Source organism: Medicago truncatula, chromosome 1 (assembly GCF_003473485.1).
Source record: "Medicago truncatula cultivar Jemalong A17 chromosome 1, MtrunA17r5.0-ANR, whole genome shotgun sequence".
Classification (NCBI taxonomy): Eukaryota; Viridiplantae; Streptophyta; class Magnoliopsida; order Fabales; family Fabaceae; genus Medicago; species Medicago truncatula.
The window spans coordinates 14347258-14365834 of NC_053042.1; the positions used below are offsets into that span (position 1 = coordinate 14347258).

Below are 18577 nucleotides of genomic sequence, written 5' to 3' on the forward strand. Positions count from 1 at the left end.
TAGTAAATTTAAGGATTAACATAGATTGACCAAACCCAAAAAAAGACCAATGTTGTGAATTCAAGACCCACTTGATTATTTTCCTTTTTAATAAATGCAATTTTCTTTGTAAGTGCAATTTTCCTTGCAGTAGGCTCTTCCCTTCAGCTTCAACTTATTTCATATATTTTTTGATCTTATCTTCTTCCTATGGGAAAATACTCTTATCTATAACTAATATTATCTTAGTTAGAGATAGAATCGGTTAATCTCAATCGATTTAACTTTAACTAAACTTTATTAACCACCTAAAAAAATGATAGTATATAAAAAATTAAATTTATTTCGTGGAATTCTAGGCACATGTTGGAATAACTCAAATTTTATTTATATGGAAAAGGAGAACACATTTTTTTTAAACAAATAAATAAATGAGATAATTTTTTTTTAATAGATAAGAAGTCTTTTATTTTGTTTACATCTAAAACAGAGAACCTAAATAATTTGGAGAGACATACTTTTACTTTTTCTGTATTTTTAATTTTTAATAAAAATGTGAAAAACAAAGGTGACTTAAGTTTTTAAGAAGATAAACTTTTACTCATCTAAATATTTTTGCTATAAATTGGAGGTTACTTACAACCACCATTGATCTTGTCAAAAAAAAAAAAAAAACCACCATTGACCTTGAGAGTTGTAGCAAAAACTCTTCACCTCCACCACATATTTTCTTTTCTGGTTTCTTAAAACTATATGATATATTGTCAAATTTTGTGTCTCATTTGATCCAAAATATCTAATCCAAGCAACAGAATATACATTGATATGGCATTTGTTGGAGAAGCATTCCTCTCAGCTTCTTTGGAAGTATTGCTAGACAGAATCATTCCTGATGAGTTACTATACTTTTCTAGGAACAAAGAACTTGACACATCACTCCTCAAAAAGCTGAAAATAACACTGTTGAGTCTTCAAGCTGTGATGAATGATGCTGAGGAGAAACAAATCACCAACCCTGCTGTTAAACAATGGTTGGATGAACTCAGAGATGCTCTCTATGATGCTGATGATTTGTTGGATGAAATCAACACTGAATCTTTGAGATGCAAATTGGAAGCTGAGTCTCAAATTCAACAACCTTTTAGTGATCAGGTTTTGAATTTTCTTTCTTCTCCTTTCAAAAGCTTTTTTAGAGTTGTTAATTCTGAAATACAAGATGTTTTTCAAAGATTGGAACAATTTTCATTGCAAAAAGATATCCTTGAATTGAAACAAGGTGTTTGTGGCAAAGTTTGACATGGAATACCTACTAGTTCTGTTGTTGATGAATCTGCTATTTACGGTAGAGATGATGATAGAAAGAAACTCAAAGAGTTTTTACTGTCAAAAGATGGTGGAAGGAACATAGGAGTGATATCTATTGTTGGTATGGGAGGGATTGGAAAAACAACACTAGCTAAACTACTTTACAATGATCTTGAGGTAGGAAAGAATTTTGACCTAAAAGCTTGGGCATATATATCAAAGGATTTTGATGTTTGTAGGGTGACAAAAATTCTTCTTGAATGTGTCAGTTCAAAGCCGGTTGTCACGGATAACTTGAATACTCTACAAGTGGAGTTACAGCAAAGTTTGAGAAAAAAAAGATATTTGCTTGTTCTGGATGATGTCTGGGATGGAAGTTATGATGAATGGAACAAACTGAAGGCTGTTTTTGAAGCCGGGGAAGTGGGAAGTAAGATCGTCATCACAACACGGGATGAAAGTGTTGCATTAGCAATGCAAACTCATATTCCTGTCCACTATTTGAGATCTCTTCGTAGTGAAGATTGTTGGTCTTTACTTGCGCATCACGCATTTGGACCGAATAACTGCAAGGAACAATCGAAACTTGAAGTAATTGGCAAAGAAATTGCAAAAAGATGTGGTGGCTTGCCGTTAGCTGCAGAAGCCGTTGGGGGTCTTCTCCGCACCAAATTATCAGAAAAGAACTGGAATAAGGTATTAAAAAGTAACATCTGGGATTTGCCAAATATCAAAGTGCTACCGGCTCTTCTATTGAGCTATCACTATCTTCCTGCTCCTTTGAAGCGATGTTTTGCTTATTGTTCAATTTTTCCAAAGAACTCCGGTTTAGATAAGAAGATGGTGGTTCTGCTATGGATGGCAGAAGACTTGGTACATCAGTATAAAGGTGAAAAAACTGTAGAAGAGGTAGTAGAAGAATACTTTGATGAACTTGTATCACGGTCGCTAATACGTAGACAGATGGTCAATGCGAAAGAAAGCTTCATGATGCATGACCTTATCAATGAATTAGCAACAACTGTTTCATCTGCATTTTGTATCAGGCTTGAGGATCCAAAGCCATGTGAAAGTCTTAAAAGAGCTCGTCATTTGTCATACATTCGAGGGAATTATGACTGCTTCAATAAATTCAATATGTTTCATGAATCAAAGTGTCTTCGAACCTTACTAGCCTTACCGTTAAGACATTGGTGGTCATCAAAATATCCTAATCTGAGAAGCCATTATCTATCAAGCAAGTTACTATTTGATTTGTTACCTGCAATGAAACGGTTGAGGGTGTTATCTTTGTCACACTATAACAATATCACTGAGTTGCCTAACTCTTTCGTAAATTTAATACATCTGCGGTATTTAGATCTCTCCAACACTAAAATAGAAAAATTGCCAGATGTAATATGCAAGCTCTACAATCTTCAAACCTTATTGTTGTCGAAATGTAGCTCTCTTACTGAATTACCCGAGGACATTGGAAATTTGGTTAATCTACGTCACCTCGATTTAAGTGACACTAAGTTGAAGGTGATGCCTATACAAATAGCCAAACTGCAAAATCTTCAAACACTGTCTTCATTTGTTGTCAGCAGACAATCAAACGGGTTGAAGATTGGGGAGCTGAGAAAATTTCCACATCTACAAGGGAAATTGTCAATCTCAAAGTTACAAAATGTTACTGATCTCTCTGATGCCGTTCATGCCAACTTGGAGAAGAAAGAAGAAATTGATGAGTTGACATTAGAATGGGATCGTGATACAACAGAAGACTCGCAAATGGAAAGACTTGTACTTGAACAGTTGCAGCCCTCAACAAATTTGAAGAAACTCACAATCCAATTCTTTGGTGGAACCAGCTTTCCGAATTGGTTAGGAGATTCCTCATTTCGCAACATGATGTATTTGCGCATCAGTGGTTGTGATCATTGTTGGTCACTTCCTCCCCTAGGAGAGTTGCTTAGTCTCAAAGAACTCTTCATTTCTGGACTAATATCAGTGAAAATGGTAGGTACTGAGTTTTACGGAAGCATTAGTTCCCTTTCCTTTCAACCATTTCCCTCCTTGGAAATTTTGTGTTTCGAGGATATGCCAGAATGGAAGGAATGGAACATGATTGGAGGTACCACTATTGAGTTTCCTAGTCTAAGGCGTTTGTTTCTATGTGATTGTCCGAAACTCAAAGGAAACATACCACAGAACCTTCCTTCTTTAGTTGAACTCGAGTTGTCAAAATGTCCTCTGCTCAGGTCACAAGAGGTTGATAGCAGCATCAGCAGCAGCATTCGAAGGCCATCACATCCCGAGTGGATGATGATTGAACTCAATTCTCTCAAACAGTTGACTATCTCAAGCATTGTTTCTCTGAGTTCCTTCCCATTAGAACTTCTCCCTAGAACATTAAAATCTCTCACTTTCCTTTCTTGTGAGAATCTAGAATTCTTACCTCACGAATCCTCACCTATTGACACTTCACTTGAGAAATTGCAAATATTCAACAGCTGTAATTCAATGACATCCTTTTATCTAGGCTGTTTCCCTGTCCTCAAAAGTCTCTTCATCTTAGGCTGTAAAAATCTAAAATCTATTTCTGTTGCAGAAGATGATGCATCACATAGTCATTCCTTTCTTCAAAGTTTATCCATATATGCCTGTCCTAATCTTGAATCATTTCCATTTCATGGACTCACTACTCCTAACCTCAATAGTTTCATGGTGTCAAGTTGTCCTAAGCTTAAGTCACTACCTGAACCTATTCACAGTCTATCCAGCCTTTATCAATTGATTGTGTACGGACTTCCAAAACTGCAGACCTTTGCACAGGAGAGTTTACCAAGCAATTTAAGGATACTTGAAGTGTCGAATTATGGGAGTTTGTCTACTTCAGCTATCACTAAGTGGGGTTTGAAGTACCTTACTTGTCTTGCTGAGTTGCGAATTCGAGGTGATGGTCTTGTGAATTCCCTGATGAAAATGGAAGAGTCATTGCTTCCGAATTCTCTCGTATCGATACACATCTCTCATCTTTATTATCAAAAATGCTTAACAGGGAAGTGGCTTCAGCATCTCACGTCTCTTGAAAACCTTGAGATTTCAGATTGTCGCCGGCTTGAATCCTTACCGGAAGAGGGACTGCCTTCCTCTCTTTCGGTACTGACTATCAAGCGATGCCTTTTACTGCAAGCAAACTGTCAGAGCAATGGAGGCAAAGAGTGGCATAAGATTTCACATATTCCATGCATAATTATTGATAACAAAGTGATAATATGAATATTCAGGTGAGTGACCCAAAGTGATGATTCATGTTTGCTTTAGCCATTACATTACTGGTCTTTTAAGTATCGCAACATCGGTAGCTTATCCCTATTATGAACTTGTGCAGGGAAACCTCTGTCACCATTCAGAGGTGACTTGTGGATCCTCTCCATTTACTACCAGGTGCAGGTGGTAACTTATTACTACTAGTTCTTGAACTGTAATATTGTGAGTAAACCACCTAATAGGTCCTGACTCTGTTAATATTTCAAAATAGTCTTCGCCAAATGTTTCTCAGTTAGGTCTCTTCCTTAATATTCGCCATGTGACAAAAACATAAAACATGAACCTAAGAAACGTTTGACAAAGACAGGAACTAGTTTAAAATATTAATAGAGTTTGGGACTAATTTGAGAGTATCTTACAAAGACAGGGACCAACTTGATTGTTTACTCAGAATATTGTTGATGTGTATTTACTAGAATAATGAAAACATGCCATAATGGGCAGGATCTGAAAAATCAACTCAGTCTGTTGATAACTTTGGATAATTTCATATTATAGATAGTAGTACATGCTGTAATTTTCTTTTATACTATTCCTCTAGCTAAAGAACACCAAAAAGATTGAACAAGAAAAGAGGAACATCATTTGTATAATTCTACATATCAGAATGATATTTTGAGAATTGATAAGAGAAGATGATGTGACTATGTTCCACATGTACAATCCTGTGAAGTGACTATGTTATCTACTATGAACTTCATTTGTACTGAAATCAGATACATGTCATAATTTTCTTAAATTTTTTTATAAATATTCTCTTCAAAAGTTACATTTGTGATTTATATTTTGCGTGAAAATTTGTACAAGTTAAGACAATATGATTCAACACAATTTGACCTTGATAAGTTGGTGCTTTAGCAATGAGATTAGTTAGCTGGAATCAATTTTATTAATAAAATACATGATATACATATTTTTTTTTTTTAAACTTTTAGGACTCCTTTATTCGAAAGTTGTGTCTAGTGATTTAATTTGTGTGAAATTTATGCAGAGGTCAGGTTGATTCTACATTTAGGTTCTAAAGAGTCACATTTATGTTCTTCGGAAGAGTTGCTTCGACAAAAAGATACAATCAATTACAAACTATATAGTACTGATAGGACACACATAAACTTGCTAGACATATATGATATATGATATGATATAGAAAGAATAAACTCGAGGGATTAGTCTTTGCACTCATCAGACACACACATAAATTTGCTAGACACACACATAAACTCGAGGGATTTATATGATATGATATATGATATGTTTTAGAAAGAATAAACTCGAGGGATTAGTCTTTGCAATTGCGCGTAGAAGATATCCGGTTAAAAGAAAATGAATAAACTCTTGTCGTATTGTGTATGATGCAGACAATATAACAACCTCCAGAACTTATTTTATTTTAACTTCGGTGGAAAAAAAAATAATTCACTAATTCTTGGTTCAATCTTTATACTGTATGTCTATTAGCCGGTGAGATATCATAAAACAAAACAAACAATCTTCATTTTAACCAGCTAGAACTTATATTGACATCATATTTAGTGTGACAAACAACATAAAACTTGAGATACATAATGAATGAAACTAAATAAAAATCAGAAGCATCAACATTTAGATATGAAATTCATAACACATCATCATTCTAAAACCTTTCTCTACTCAATCCTGTCAATTAAAAACCTTCCACAATTTAATAGCAGAATCTGAACTCAACAACATCTCAGAAGACACAGGATGACCAGCTGATGAGATCAAGATTGAGAAAGACTAAAATGAAATTTTGTTGAATACTAGAGGAGGTAGTTACAGCAAAACTGAAAAGAAAGAAAACAAAATATAGCAGAGGGATACTACTAGCCTAGCCAAGTGGCTCCAAAGAGAATGCTCTCTTTCCATAACAGCAGAATTCCAAGATGATTCTCTTACACCGCTTTATTCCCTTAATATAACTAATTCTCATCAAAGCTTGCTGCCAGCTCAGAATTCTAGAAACTTCTTGCTAAGTCACTTAATTCTTACATGCTTCCTTTCACAGACTCCTCTTTTTTTGGGCCTGTCCACAAACTCCTCAAGTGCGGTCCTTCGCTTATTAGGCAAAACTCCCTCATTCAAATCACCGGCCATCACTAGAATTTCTTGCAGAATTGCTGAAGTGTGTGAGAGCAGACAGCACAAAAGATTCAAACTCCACTGTAACCTGGAAAGAGAAACTGACACAAATTGGATTTTATTTCAATTCTCAAATATACACAAACCAAACATACTAAAGAAGCTAAGCATAAACAACACACGAGTGTATTGTTACAATACAATAGATTCATTTATTTTCACCCACAACAATCTTTATCTCGATGGTGTGAGCCGAAACATGGTTTTCTTTGTTTCTAAAAAATGCATTCCTGCTAGCTAGCCTTCACTATCACAATTGTTCACTAAAGTCAACATTGTTTAGAATAAATTGATAATATTTTTAGAAAGTAAATATGTGATGATAACGCAGAAACCAACATGAACTCTCATGGACACATGATCACTCAAGTCAAATTTCATCAATATTTTGTTGATTGAATACTTCATTTTTTGCTATTTCTTCTCAAATTTTTTCCCTTTTTTATGCATGTATTTTTTTGACCCAAACAAAACTGAGTGATGATAGATCCTAGACATTTTTATTTCATATAATTTTTTTTTTACTATGAATTTAAGTAAAAAATTAATCATCTGAATTTAATCACACACGCCAAGTTAGTTTATGAACCAAAATACTCAAACTATACATATCCAAAGTTCATATAGTTTATTTAACAAGGTCAATTTTCATTTGATGTTTAGTTCAATTGGTTCAAGATCTAAGTTCAATGATCTCAATAACTTTTATTTTTTTTTTTCCAGTTATACGCGGTAGAAATTCTGAAAAAACTAAAATTGCATGACATGGTATTCAGCAGGGAATATAGAATAAAGTACAATATAATAATTAAAGCTGCAATGCTCACCAATGTAATGACAAAAAGAAAACATGAAGCATCATTTTAGACAACTCACCTGAAGATTCATTTATCACTTTGTAGTAAAAGCATGGAGTATGTGCAATCTTATGCCACTCTTTCCCTCCTTGCCCTGACAGCTTGGTTGTAGTAAGAGCATCACTTGATAGTCACTACTGAAAGCGAGGAAGGCAGTCTTTCGTCCGGTAAGGATTTAAGCCGGCGACAATCTGAAATCTCAAGGTTTTCGAGAGATGTGAGACGCTGAAGCCACTTCCCTTTTAAGCATTTTAAATAATAAAGATGGGAGATGTGTATCTATACGAGAGAAGTCGGAAGCAATGACTCTCCAATGTTCATCAGGGAATCCATACGACCATCACCTCAAATTCGCAACTCTGCAAGACAAGGGAATGCAAACCCCACCTAGTGATAGCTGAAGTAGACACTCCCAAAATAGGACACTTCAAGTATCTTAAATTCATTGTAAATTTTCTTGTGCAAAAGCCTGCAGTTTTGGACGTCCATACACACTCAATTGATAAAGGCTAGATAGACCGTGAATTGGTGAGCATTTAGTCTATGAAGTGGAAATGACTGAAGATTAGGACAAGCATATATGGATAAACTTTGAAGAAAGGGATGACTATGTGACGGCTGACACCTCTTCTGAAAAAGAAAAAGCTTTTAGATTTTTACAACCTGAGATGAAAAGACTTTTGACGACTGGGAGAGAACTAGCTGAGAGGATGTCAATGAATCACAGATATTGAATATTTGCAATTTCTCAAGTGAAGTGTAATATGGTAAGGATTCATGAGGTAAGAATTCTAGATTCTCACAAGAAAGAAAAGTGAGAGATTGTAATGTTGTGGGGAGAACATTTCTTGGGTAGGATCTAAGAGAAACTTGAACTCTTCAATAGAATTAGGTCCAATCACCATCCACTCAGGATGTGATGGTCATTTTATGCTGCTTTTTGATGTTATGACCTGAGTAAATGACACTGGGACAACTGGATTACGTCCAACCCTTTTTTTAGCATTATTTGAGCAATCTAGCTTTCTTTATACCCTGCTCCCCACCGACATCCAGAGTGTGGACATTGTTGTCAATTTTTTTCATGGCAACGGGTATGGATACATGAGACATCTCAAGTGATTCTACGCCCACAAACTTTTTAGCCAACATATCATCAATTATTTTATCAGACTCTTCAAAAACTTTGGACAAAAATGTGTAAGTTTCATGAGATTTTGATGCTTTGTTGATCAATTTAAACATTTGAGGACATAAATCATTGTATCGCCTCATGAAATGAGCTTTTGTATCCAGTTCAATATGCTGCCCTTTCAAATCATGATTACCTCCCAATCTTGCATCTCTTGTCCATCGCTTCAGTATATAGTGTTGAGGAATCAGCTTAATATTCATAACATCTAATACTTTCAAAGCATGACTGCATAAGATGCCGTGTGTCTCAAATTTACGACAATCACAAGCAACCTTTTGATCCATAAGATTCCCTATTACCATCCGCTCCTTATTATTATCATAATTTGTAACAACATACAACCCTTCTTTCAAATTCTTTACGCAAGTGCCTAGATATTCCTCATATTCTTCTTGAAATTCCTCAAAGGTTTTTGGAGTGTAAATGTTTCCGGCTTGTACAAGCATAGGAGCCCTTTTCATTTTCAATTTAGGCAACTCGTGTCTTGACTCATAATCGGCTTCTGATTCATTGTTCCGTATTCCATGGACAATCCTTCCAAAGTGTGAGAAAAATTGAACTAAATTTAAATCTGACTTCAAATAATTTTTCAACTCAGCATTAAAACTCTCACTTAATTGAGTAGATCTCATACCTGCAGTGAAATGTTTTCGAACATACGCCCATGCCCATTTTTCCTTTAATTGAAAAATCATACGGAGCCATGAATCTTCAGAAACATTATGTTCAACAAGTAAAACATTCCATGCGTTCAAAAATTCACCTTCCTCTTCATGTAGATCAATGCATGCTTCAAAATCTGAGCAGAATTTTGAACTCTTTTGATAAAGATGGTTCACATGTGTCTGTGCATTTTCTCTTATACGCCAAGTGCACAACCCATGAAATGTTTCCGGCATAACTACAGAAATAGCCTTAGCCATTGCTTCATCTTGATCAGTTAGAAGGGTTTTAGGCTTTTCTCCACCCATTGCTTTGAGAAAAGTTTCAAATAACCATTGAAAAGAAGGGATTGTTTCATCATATAGCAATGTTGCACCAAAAACAACCATCTGCTTGTGATTATTTAGTCCAACAAATACTCCCAACGGACGATAATCCTTATTTGTCATGTATGTTGTGTCCAAAGTGACGACATCACCGAAGCATCCATACTCGTTTATCATTTGTGCATCCGCCCAAAATACATTTGTTATTTGCTCTTCAACATCCATTTGGAAGTCATAATAGAATGAAGGATTTTCACGTTGCCGTTTGAAATGCATCAACAACGCACCCACTTCACCATACATTAGTGACCTCATCCTTCTAGTTTGAAGATAACCAACATCATCTATCCCACCATCTTGCTTGTACACATATTCCTGAAAATCTTTTCGTTTTAATCCAGATTCGTCAGCCACTACAACTTGACATGCTCGTGACTCAGATATTTGTCGATGGGAGCGAGGAGTATGAAAATACCCTGGCGGTTCAAGAAGATGATTATGTTGAGCTACAAAGTCAACAACCTTGTACTTACCAATCTTTCGATCAAGTGAAATAACCATACGTGCATCACATCCCGTTCTGGTTTCCACTCTCCCCTCTTTTGTCAAATGGTCTCGTTTGTCAACACCCGTTTACCCTCTTTAAAGCACGTGAATCTTCTTGAAGTCAGAATTCCATCTTTTTTGCTTTTATTTCCATATTCTCGACGAATACCGAACCCAATTCTCCTACTATACTTATTATAAAATTCATATGCCACTGCCTCAGATTCAAACTCCATTTCCAAGTGTGGTATATAATCAACAACAGTCTCTTCTCCATTTTGCACAATATTCACATCAATATTGTTCCTCAATTTCTCTACACCTTCAACTATTGGAATTGTTGACCCATTCATGTTTCCTTAAAAAATAATAGAGTCAGCTTGTCAATAATAATATAAGTAAACAACCTGCTGTGAATTCTATTAAAAATCACACCAACACTTTGATGTGTAGAGCAAAATTAGCAGCAATCAAACTGAATTAATCAAACAAACACCGATAACAAAAATAGATAAAGGAGAAGAAGAAAAAACGCATGGATATTTATTTATCGAGTTCGACCCAACAATGACCTACGTCTCAAGAAGAGAGGTCTCTCCAATTCAATATCAACGAGTTTATATTACTAAGAGATACAAGGGTTACAAAAAATTAACCTTAAACAATAAACCCTAATTTCTATCCTTTTTCCGAATCTCTTCCCCTGATCAATAGACTCAATGATTTCACTCACAAATTGTCATAATAGCGATTTTAAGGTACATGCAGCACAACCATTTTGATATCTGAATGTGTAATGTGTTGTCATTATAGTCACTGAATGTATCGAAATTGCAGACACGTGTCGCTTTAGTTAGTCACTTTGGTCCTTCAAATGTGTTGTTCGTCAATTTAATCAATAACATTACAAACAAAAAGCGACAAAGAGACACAATGATTGTTTACCCTAATAATATTCATAGAAAATTAAGAAAAAAAGAAGAAGAAGAAAAAACGAAAATTACCAGAAACGCTACTCATATGCGGCGGTGGGGTGTTCGAAAGGTACTCTTTCAACAGACGCTTTCAAGTTGAAGAAGAAGAGGTGTGACCTTTTCTCTTAATAAAATTGATTTTAAAACTTCAAATCACAACCGTTGATTTTTAATTTGCCACATGTCAATTAGAGAAATAATAAACGAAAGATTTCCAAGTTATCTTTTTTTTCTTCAATTTTCGATTTTTAGTTTTATTTTTTAAGAAACTAAATTAGCCTAACTAAAATCAAACCTGATAATTTGAGAATGAACACACTTTAAGGTTACAAATCAATACCACCAGATTTAATTAAGTGGGTTTTGATTTGTTTAAAGGATAAATTTTTTATTTTATAGTGTCCGTTTGTTACATGATTTTTAAAAGGATTAATTCCGTTTGTTATAGATTTTAAGAAGGAGAAAATTTAGGTACAATTTCTTATGTGCTTTTCGTATAATTCTTAAGTAAATTCACCATGATTTTCTCACATCCATAATTTTCTCAAAGTTTGTTATATCCAAAAATATATATTTTTAGTTAAGAACCATACGCAAAACACCTAAGGAATTATACCTAAGTTTTCTACTTTTAAAAAAATATGAACAAAAACAACTTTAAATGATATGCACTTAAGAGTAGTTTTTTTGGTTTTTTTTAAACATTTTGTAAACTTTGGCTTTTTCTTTGACACACCTTGCGCTTGAGATTGATATTTTAATTCATTTTGGTTTCTAACGAAATAATAGATTATTAAAAAATACAGAGAATTTCATACCTCAGATGTTGAATAAAGTTAAACTTTATTCCTTTTGGTGGATAAAGGCAAAGAATGTAAATTGTTTCGGTCAATCTAAGGCTCCAAGCCCATTATACTCCCATATGCCTATATATACAGGAGCATTACTTTTCCCACCCTATGCCTTTCCTCGCACACATTTTTTTTCTTTCCAAAATTACCCTCGGAGCATTCCGGATTTCATAATTCGGAATTGTGTTTTCCTTTGTTATAGGGTGAAAAATAGAGTTACGGGTTTTTCCGAATTTTGTAATCCGGAAACTTCAAAAAATAGGACGCGTTACATGATGTTTCCGGATTACATAATCCGAAAACCCCCTGAACACCCTTTTTCAAAGTAAAACAGTTCGGATTATATAATCCGAACTGTATCAGCATAAATTCTATACATGTTTGTAACATGGATAGTCATTTTATGGACAATATTAATATTTATAACTTTCATCATTCTGTTTTGGGTCATTGTTACATGTTCTTAGTTAAAAATCGGATTTTCGGATTACTTGATCGGATTGCTCTGAAACTTGCCTAGAAAATCAGAGAAAATTCAAGGACCTTGACTCCCTTAGAAGGACTTCTTACGGGACTCCGCCCCTCAAAATTCAAAATACCATCGTTTAGACCCATTCTTAATTTTTTTAATTTTTCATATTCTCAGAAAAATCCGAAAAAATTTGCATTAGTTTTATTTAATTTTTAGAATTTTTTGGTGCTATTTTTATGATTTTATTTGACATGTTTTAAACATTTTTTACTTAGTTTTTTGTTGTTTTTAAAAACAAAACTCAAAACTGTTAAAATGTGAGAGAGTCTGATGGCTGATTTTACATAAGAATTGTCCGGATTATAAAATCCAAAATAGTAAACATGAATCCGGATTTTAAAATCCGGAATGCACAAGGGCATTTTTTGAAAAGTTACAGGGCATGGGAGAAGGTCATAGGGTGAGAAAAGTAATAGTCTATATACAACACTCCACCACAATTCCAAGTAAGTTCATTCTATCTTACAAACCTCCCAGCCTCATTGTTTTCCACCTGACTTGGGTGTCAGAGCGCGTGTGCAGGTGCTACCCCCTTCTGTCTCACTAACAACAAGGTTTCTTCCATGGATTTCAACAAAATCTTCCACACCGAAGCATCTTCTTTATCAATCTATCGTATCAATGTGAGTATTATTATCTTCTTCAAGATAATATCGTTCTAGGACATAACATAACTTTTGTCTTAGACTATCATAGTTGGTGGTCGTGCTCATTTACTTATTTTGACATCAGTTAATTTGGCCTTAATGTCTTATTACTTAGTTGTCTTTTGTATTTTTAGTGGTCTTTTTTGGCTCACCTTTTACTAAAGAGACTACATTATTGATGTTAATATAATTCATCTTTGTTTGTTAAAAAAAGAAATTGACTTCTTAAAAAAAATGTCAAAAAATTGATATATTGTTGTAAAAAACAAAATTCTTTTTTTGCCAAACAAACTAAATTATGTTCCTTTTTAAGTGATTTTATTAAGATAAACAAATGCAAAATAAATTTTAATTTTTTATAAAATCTCTAAGAGGAATGCTAACAACATACATTTAACACACACTTTTCAACGCATTCTTTTTGATTGGCTAAAATTCACATGAATCCCACCAAATTATGTGGGACCCACATGATTTGGTGGGACCCTTATTTTACTTACTTTGTTCTGATTAGAGTACTTATTATCCACTTTTTAGAGTACTTATTATGCACTGATTAGAGTTGTTCCTCCATCATTATGTATTGTTGATCACAAGCATGAAAATAAAATCAATGATCGAGATTGAGAAGACCGTCCAATGGTAGGAGAGGATCTCGATTCCTTTTTCATCATGCTTTGAGTTACTAGAATATAAATTACGTTCTTTTTTACAAGAATACAAAATGGCTAATTATATATTTGATCTTTTAGCTTCTCTATTAGTTTTGTTTTGTGTCATTTAAGATTGGGGATTAGGTTTGTAATTAAGAAGCACACAAGAGTTTCCCTAGTACAATAAACAATTATTAGCTCAAAGATTTTAAGTAGGCAGCTATCCACTTGACTTAAAAACGTGGCTGGAGAGAGGATTTTAACCTCAATAGATATTAAATGGTTTAATCGTTTAACCCCATTTAAAATATATTTAAATTAAAATATAACAAACATATATAAAAATCAGACGCCCAAAATTCATCAAAGCCCAAAATTCAAAATTCTCACCCTTGGGAAACCCTTTCCCCCAAATTTTCACATAAACTCTTTCTTATCACTATCAACCAGCTCATGAAATCCAAATTCATCATCAACCCTCTCTCCTTACCGTCGATGTGGAACCCTCACTGAAACCCTTTCTCACCGTGAAACATTCAACATCAACCCTAACCCTCACCAAAAACTTTCATTCACTACTTTTATTAACTTATATTACCACTTGTTCTCTCTCTCTCTCTCTCTCTCTCTCTCTCTCTCTCTCACTAACTCATTCCGACGTGAATTTGGTTGCTTAGAAGCTGTTGGAGCCACTCATTGTCATGCCTTGTTCACCACACGACCACTCTCCACCCTCGTCAGCCTCAAGCGTGATATGGCCATCAACTTCTGCTTGGTTTCTCGCAGAACCACACCGTACTAGGAGATGTATGCTCTGATACTACTTGTAACATTCCAGACGATTTTCAGAATTGTCGATTGACCCCACAGGCCAACACGAGTCTTTTCACCTTGTTTGTCCCCACTCACATGCTTTTCGGGAAACTTTCCAAAAGGTCACCCATACCAAAATTGCTCCAAGTCAAGCATGCTTAACTGTGGAGTTCTTATGGTTTGGATTGTCAAAAAAAAGGTGCATCTTGTTGGTAATATGTAGTACCAAACAATTCTTATGTAAAATTGAGATACATTTGAACAATTTTTTCTATAGTAAAGATTGTTGTTGGCGTCATTAAAAAAAGAATTTAGATTATATTTTTTTTGTTATATTGGTATCATTGAAATAAATAATCATGATTAGTTTGGTTTGTTATAACTTAAAAGCAACAAACATTTATATTTTTAGTTAATCCAAATCAAAATTTCATAAAAAAAACACCGTTAATAATTTTCAAATGTTGGCGCAACGTGTCCGTCTTTTCGCTAGTCGTAATAAAATCATTTTATGAATAATAATTTATTTTTTCAAATACAATAATTCAAAAGGATTTTTTTTGTTAGAAAATCACATGGATTGTTGTGAATCCCCGAGTCTCCAAGACCGGATCGAACCACACCAATACAAAGAATAATGATATGTGGAGCGACGGAGAGTGGTAACCACCAAACAAAGTTTATTGTGCAAGCAAGAAACAACAATACACCACCTAGATCCAATCTAGGAAACAAGTGTGAAACACAAAGCAACAATCACAAGATAAAACAAGGAGAGGGAAGAAGAAAACAATAACACAAAGAGATTGGTCACCCAGTTCGGTCCAAACTTAACCTACTCTGGAGGAGAGTTTGTACTCTCCAATCCACTATCAAATGAGTTCTTTACAAAAGGGATACAAGGGCTTACAAGAAATTAGCTTGACAAGTTCACTATGAACAAACCCTAATTTCTACCCCTTTCCCAATCTCACCAAGACACTCAATGATTCTCTCTACAAGGTGTTTCCCATGTTTTCAACCCAAGAGATACTCTAATCAAAGAACCCTAAACCCTAGAGTTGCCCCTTTGATTTCCCAAGTCTCTCTCTCTTCCAACCTCTCTTCAAATCTGCACAAGAACACTTAAGTACTAGTCTTCCTCTGTTCCAATCGTGTCACGATTTTCCCAATCGTGTCACGATTTGCGTCCGTCCCAAGGAACGACCAGTCCTTATCAAGGATACTTAACGAGCAAGTTTCACGATCGTGTCACGATTTTGCCACAATCGTGACACGAATTTGCACCCTGCAACCCTAGCTCACGGCACCTCCAATCGTGTCACGACTCCAAAATCGTGGCACGATTTCCCTGTTCTTCCAGACCACAAATTTGAAGACAATCTCAACATGGATCTTTTGAAAGTCGGTTTCTCTCTCTCATCTAAATAGGATTTTAAGTTAGAAAAAATAAAAGCGTAAATATATGCTGAGATTCAAAAGATTAAGATTAGGTAAAATTGTGTTTTAGTTGATCATTAACTTGCATAATAAGATAATTAGAGAAAGATTTATTTTGTTACAAAACACAAAGTTAATACATATCTTTTACGCAAATTACTGAATTCAGTTATTTCATTCGTGTGTGTATATATAGGTATCGTGACTCTCACAATCACACACTCACACTCGATCGAAAAACAAAACAGTCAAACAAACGAGAGAAGAGAATCATGGGTTTTACGGTCGCAGAGAGACTAAGGAGAGAAGAGTATGTGTTCCATGCAAAACTAGCACAACAAGCGGAACGCTACGAGGAGATGGTTTCCTTCATGCAGAAGATAGTTGTAGGGTACACACCAGCCTCAGAGCTTAGCTTGGAAGAGATGAACCTACTATCTGTCGCTTACAAGAACGCGACCGAACCACTTCGTGCGGCGTTGAGAATCCTTTCAAAGGAGGAAGAAGGTAGAAAGAATGAAGATGTTCACTTTGTGCATGTTAAGAAATACAAGTCCAAAGTTGAATCGGAGTTGGAGAATGTTTGTGGTAGTATTCTGGAGTTGCTGGATTCGAAACTTATACCTTCTGCTTCATCGAGTGAGATTAGGGTTGTTTATTATCAGATGAAAGGTGATTATCAAAGGTATATGGCTGAGTTTAAGATTGGTGATGACAAAAAATCTGCTGTTGAGGATATTATCTTGTCTTACAAGGCTGCACAGGTTTTTTTTTCTAAACCCTAACCCTAAAAAAAATGCTGTTTTATTTAGTTATTATTATTTTTTTTAATTTGAAAGATTTATTAACTAATATGTTGTGATTGTTTGAAGGATATTGCTGCTGCGGATCTTCGATCTTCTCATCCTATAAGATTGGGTTTGGCTTTGAATTTCTCGGTTTTCTATTATGAAATTCTTAACCGGTTTGACGAAGGTCTTGACATGGCTAGACAGGTTTGTGTTAATCCAATCTTGTTTGTTTGTTTTGCAATGACTATGAGGGATATATGCACTATGAAGTTATACTAATAGTTGTGTTCTTCCTTTAATTTGTGATGAATGTTTTCTATGAAATAGTTTGAGAAAATAGTTTGAGAAAATTAATAATATTAAGCATGTAATTATATGTGTAGGTGAATGAACAAAGGCCTATTCTTATCAAATGCTTTATGTGTCTCTCTTTTCTGTTCATGTTTGGCTTGTACTTGTACTGAATCAATTTTATTTTCCTTGTTGATAGGCTTTAGATGAAGCACGTAATGAGCTCAAATTGGGAGATGAATACTACAAAGACAGCACGGTTCGCATGCAACTTTTGAGAAACAACATCACCCTCTGGACTTTTGATGACACGGTAAAATGTCTATACAATAATCATCACGTCAAAGCATTTTGATTAATAATCATTGGTCTCTTTATAATATTATCCCAAGTTGATCATAATCTAAGTTAAAGCTATATTTGGCTTCATGCAGGACCAGCTAGACGAGCATTGAGCACTGATATTCCATATAGGTTGACAGACGGGGTGTATTCTTCCTCTGAAGGAGATGTCATTTTAGTCATTCCATATAAGTGTTAATTAAGAATCACCCTCATTAGGTCCATCTTGCTTTTGATTTTAGTCATTAGCTAGGAGGACAGGGATGGTCTTTTTGTTGTTGGTTTCAGTGTTGTAGGTGCTCTTTCTTTAGGTTTGGTTGGGGTGTTTTTGGGCATTTTGTGTGTTCCATTCCTCATGTACATTGATTACCTTTTTCTTATATATCTATATATCTATTTGCCATTCAAACAAAAAAAAAAAATCACCGACTCGAATATATAATTTGTTTCGAGAAAGACATACTTACTAAATCGATCTCTTGCTCGGTCACAACACTGTTAAATAATCGAGTATTGTGATACAATACAAAACCTTTCAAACGACGAGCCTTAAAAGTGAAGGCATTAGCTGACTCTAACCTTTCAAATGACGTTGCTATGTTGCTTTCTTGCACTTAAAAATGTTAATATTTTTGTTGATAATATTTTTGTTGATAATATATCTAGTAAGATTCGATTCACCATTAGAAAAATAGATCTTCAGATTAACAAATTAAATCTTGATTTGACAACTATGCGATATTGAATGACATTGAAAAAAGGATCGTTTGTTTTCGCAAAAACCCATCTTTACCTTGATGATGTGAGCCAATCCACTGCTTCTAACTGTAATAGGTCTGGCTGCTAGGCCTTACATTGTTCCAAGAAGTTCTTTTAATTTGTCCTTACTAGGAAAAC

General features: G+C 34.7%; 4 protein-coding genes across 5 annotated transcripts; 3 read left to right on the forward strand and 1 right to left on the reverse strand.

Moving 5' to 3' along the window:
* Nucleotides 1-602: 602 nt before the first annotated feature.
* Nucleotides 603-1308, forward strand: LOC120580535 (putative disease resistance RPP13-like protein 1). The gene has a single exon (XM_039834283.1). The coding sequence runs from the start codon at nucleotides 805-807 to the stop codon at nucleotides 1273-1275; it is 471 nt and encodes a 156-aa protein (XP_039690217.1). The 5' UTR covers nucleotides 603-804; the 3' UTR covers nucleotides 1276-1308.
* A 68-nt stretch (nucleotides 1309-1376) lies between these two features.
* LOC25480434 (putative disease resistance protein At3g14460) lies at nucleotides 1377-5197 on the forward strand. The gene is made up of 3 exons (XM_039834278.1): nucleotides 1377-4222; nucleotides 4328-4556; nucleotides 4661-5197. Exons 1-2 carry the CDS (start codon nucleotides 1408-1410, stop codon nucleotides 4546-4548), a joined length of 3036 nt encoding a protein of 1011 aa, XP_039690212.1. The 5' UTR covers nucleotides 1377-1407; the 3' UTR covers nucleotides 4549-4556; nucleotides 4661-5197.
* An 893-nt stretch (nucleotides 5198-6090) lies between these two features.
* LOC25480433 (protein FAR1-RELATED SEQUENCE 5) lies at nucleotides 6091-11455 on the reverse strand. Of its 2 annotated transcripts, none has more exons than XM_039834282.1 (3): nucleotides 11351-11455; nucleotides 7636-10704; nucleotides 6091-6787 (listed from the first exon to the last, which is right to left on the reverse strand). In XM_039834282.1, exon 2 carries the CDS (start codon nucleotides 10359-10361, stop codon nucleotides 8622-8624), a length of 1740 nt encoding a protein of 579 aa, XP_039690216.1. In that variant the 5' UTR covers nucleotides 10362-10704; nucleotides 11351-11455; the 3' UTR covers nucleotides 6091-6787; nucleotides 7636-8621. The 2 variants fall into 2 exon arrangements, with proteins under 2 accessions (XP_039690216.1, XP_039690214.1); XM_039834280.1 differs by having other exon boundaries at nucleotides 6091-6800.
* A 5073-nt stretch (nucleotides 11456-16528) lies between these two features.
* On the forward strand, nucleotides 16529-17793 carry LOC25480430 (14-3-3-like protein B). The gene is made up of 4 exons (XM_013587113.2): nucleotides 16529-17020; nucleotides 17129-17251; nucleotides 17538-17651; nucleotides 17773-17793. The coding sequence occupies exons 1-4, from the start codon at nucleotides 16529-16531 to the stop codon at nucleotides 17791-17793; spliced, it is 750 nt and encodes a 249-aa protein (XP_013442567.2).
* The last annotated feature ends 784 nt before the right edge of the window (nucleotides 17794-18577 follow it).

Coding starts and splice junctions, on each gene's coding strand:
- LOC25480430 (XM_013587113.2), top strand. CDS start 16,529: ATGGGTTTTACGGTCGCAGAGAGACTAAGGAGAGAAGAGTATGTGTTC. Junction 17,021..17,128: donor TGTCTTACAAGGCTGCACAG/GTTTTTTTTTCT, acceptor GATTGTTTGAAG/GATATTGCTGCTGCGGATCT. Junction 17,652..17,772: donor TCTGGACTTTTGATGACACG/GTAAAATGTCTA, acceptor GGCTTCATGCAG/GACCAGCTAGACGAGCATTG.
- LOC25480434 (XM_039834278.1), top strand. CDS start 1,408: ATGGGAGGGATTGGAAAAACAACACTAGCTAAACTACTTTACAATGAT. Junction 4,223..4,327: donor TGCTGAGTTGCGAATTCGAG/GTGATGGTCTTG, acceptor AATGCTTAACAG/GGAAGTGGCTTCAGCATCTC.
- LOC120580535 (XM_039834283.1), top strand. CDS start 805: ATGGCATTTGTTGGAGAAGCATTCCTCTCAGCTTCTTTGGAAGTATTG.
- LOC25480433 (XM_039834282.1), bottom strand. CDS start 10,361: ATGGTTATTTCACTTGATCGAAAGATTGGTAAGTACAAGGTTGTTGAC.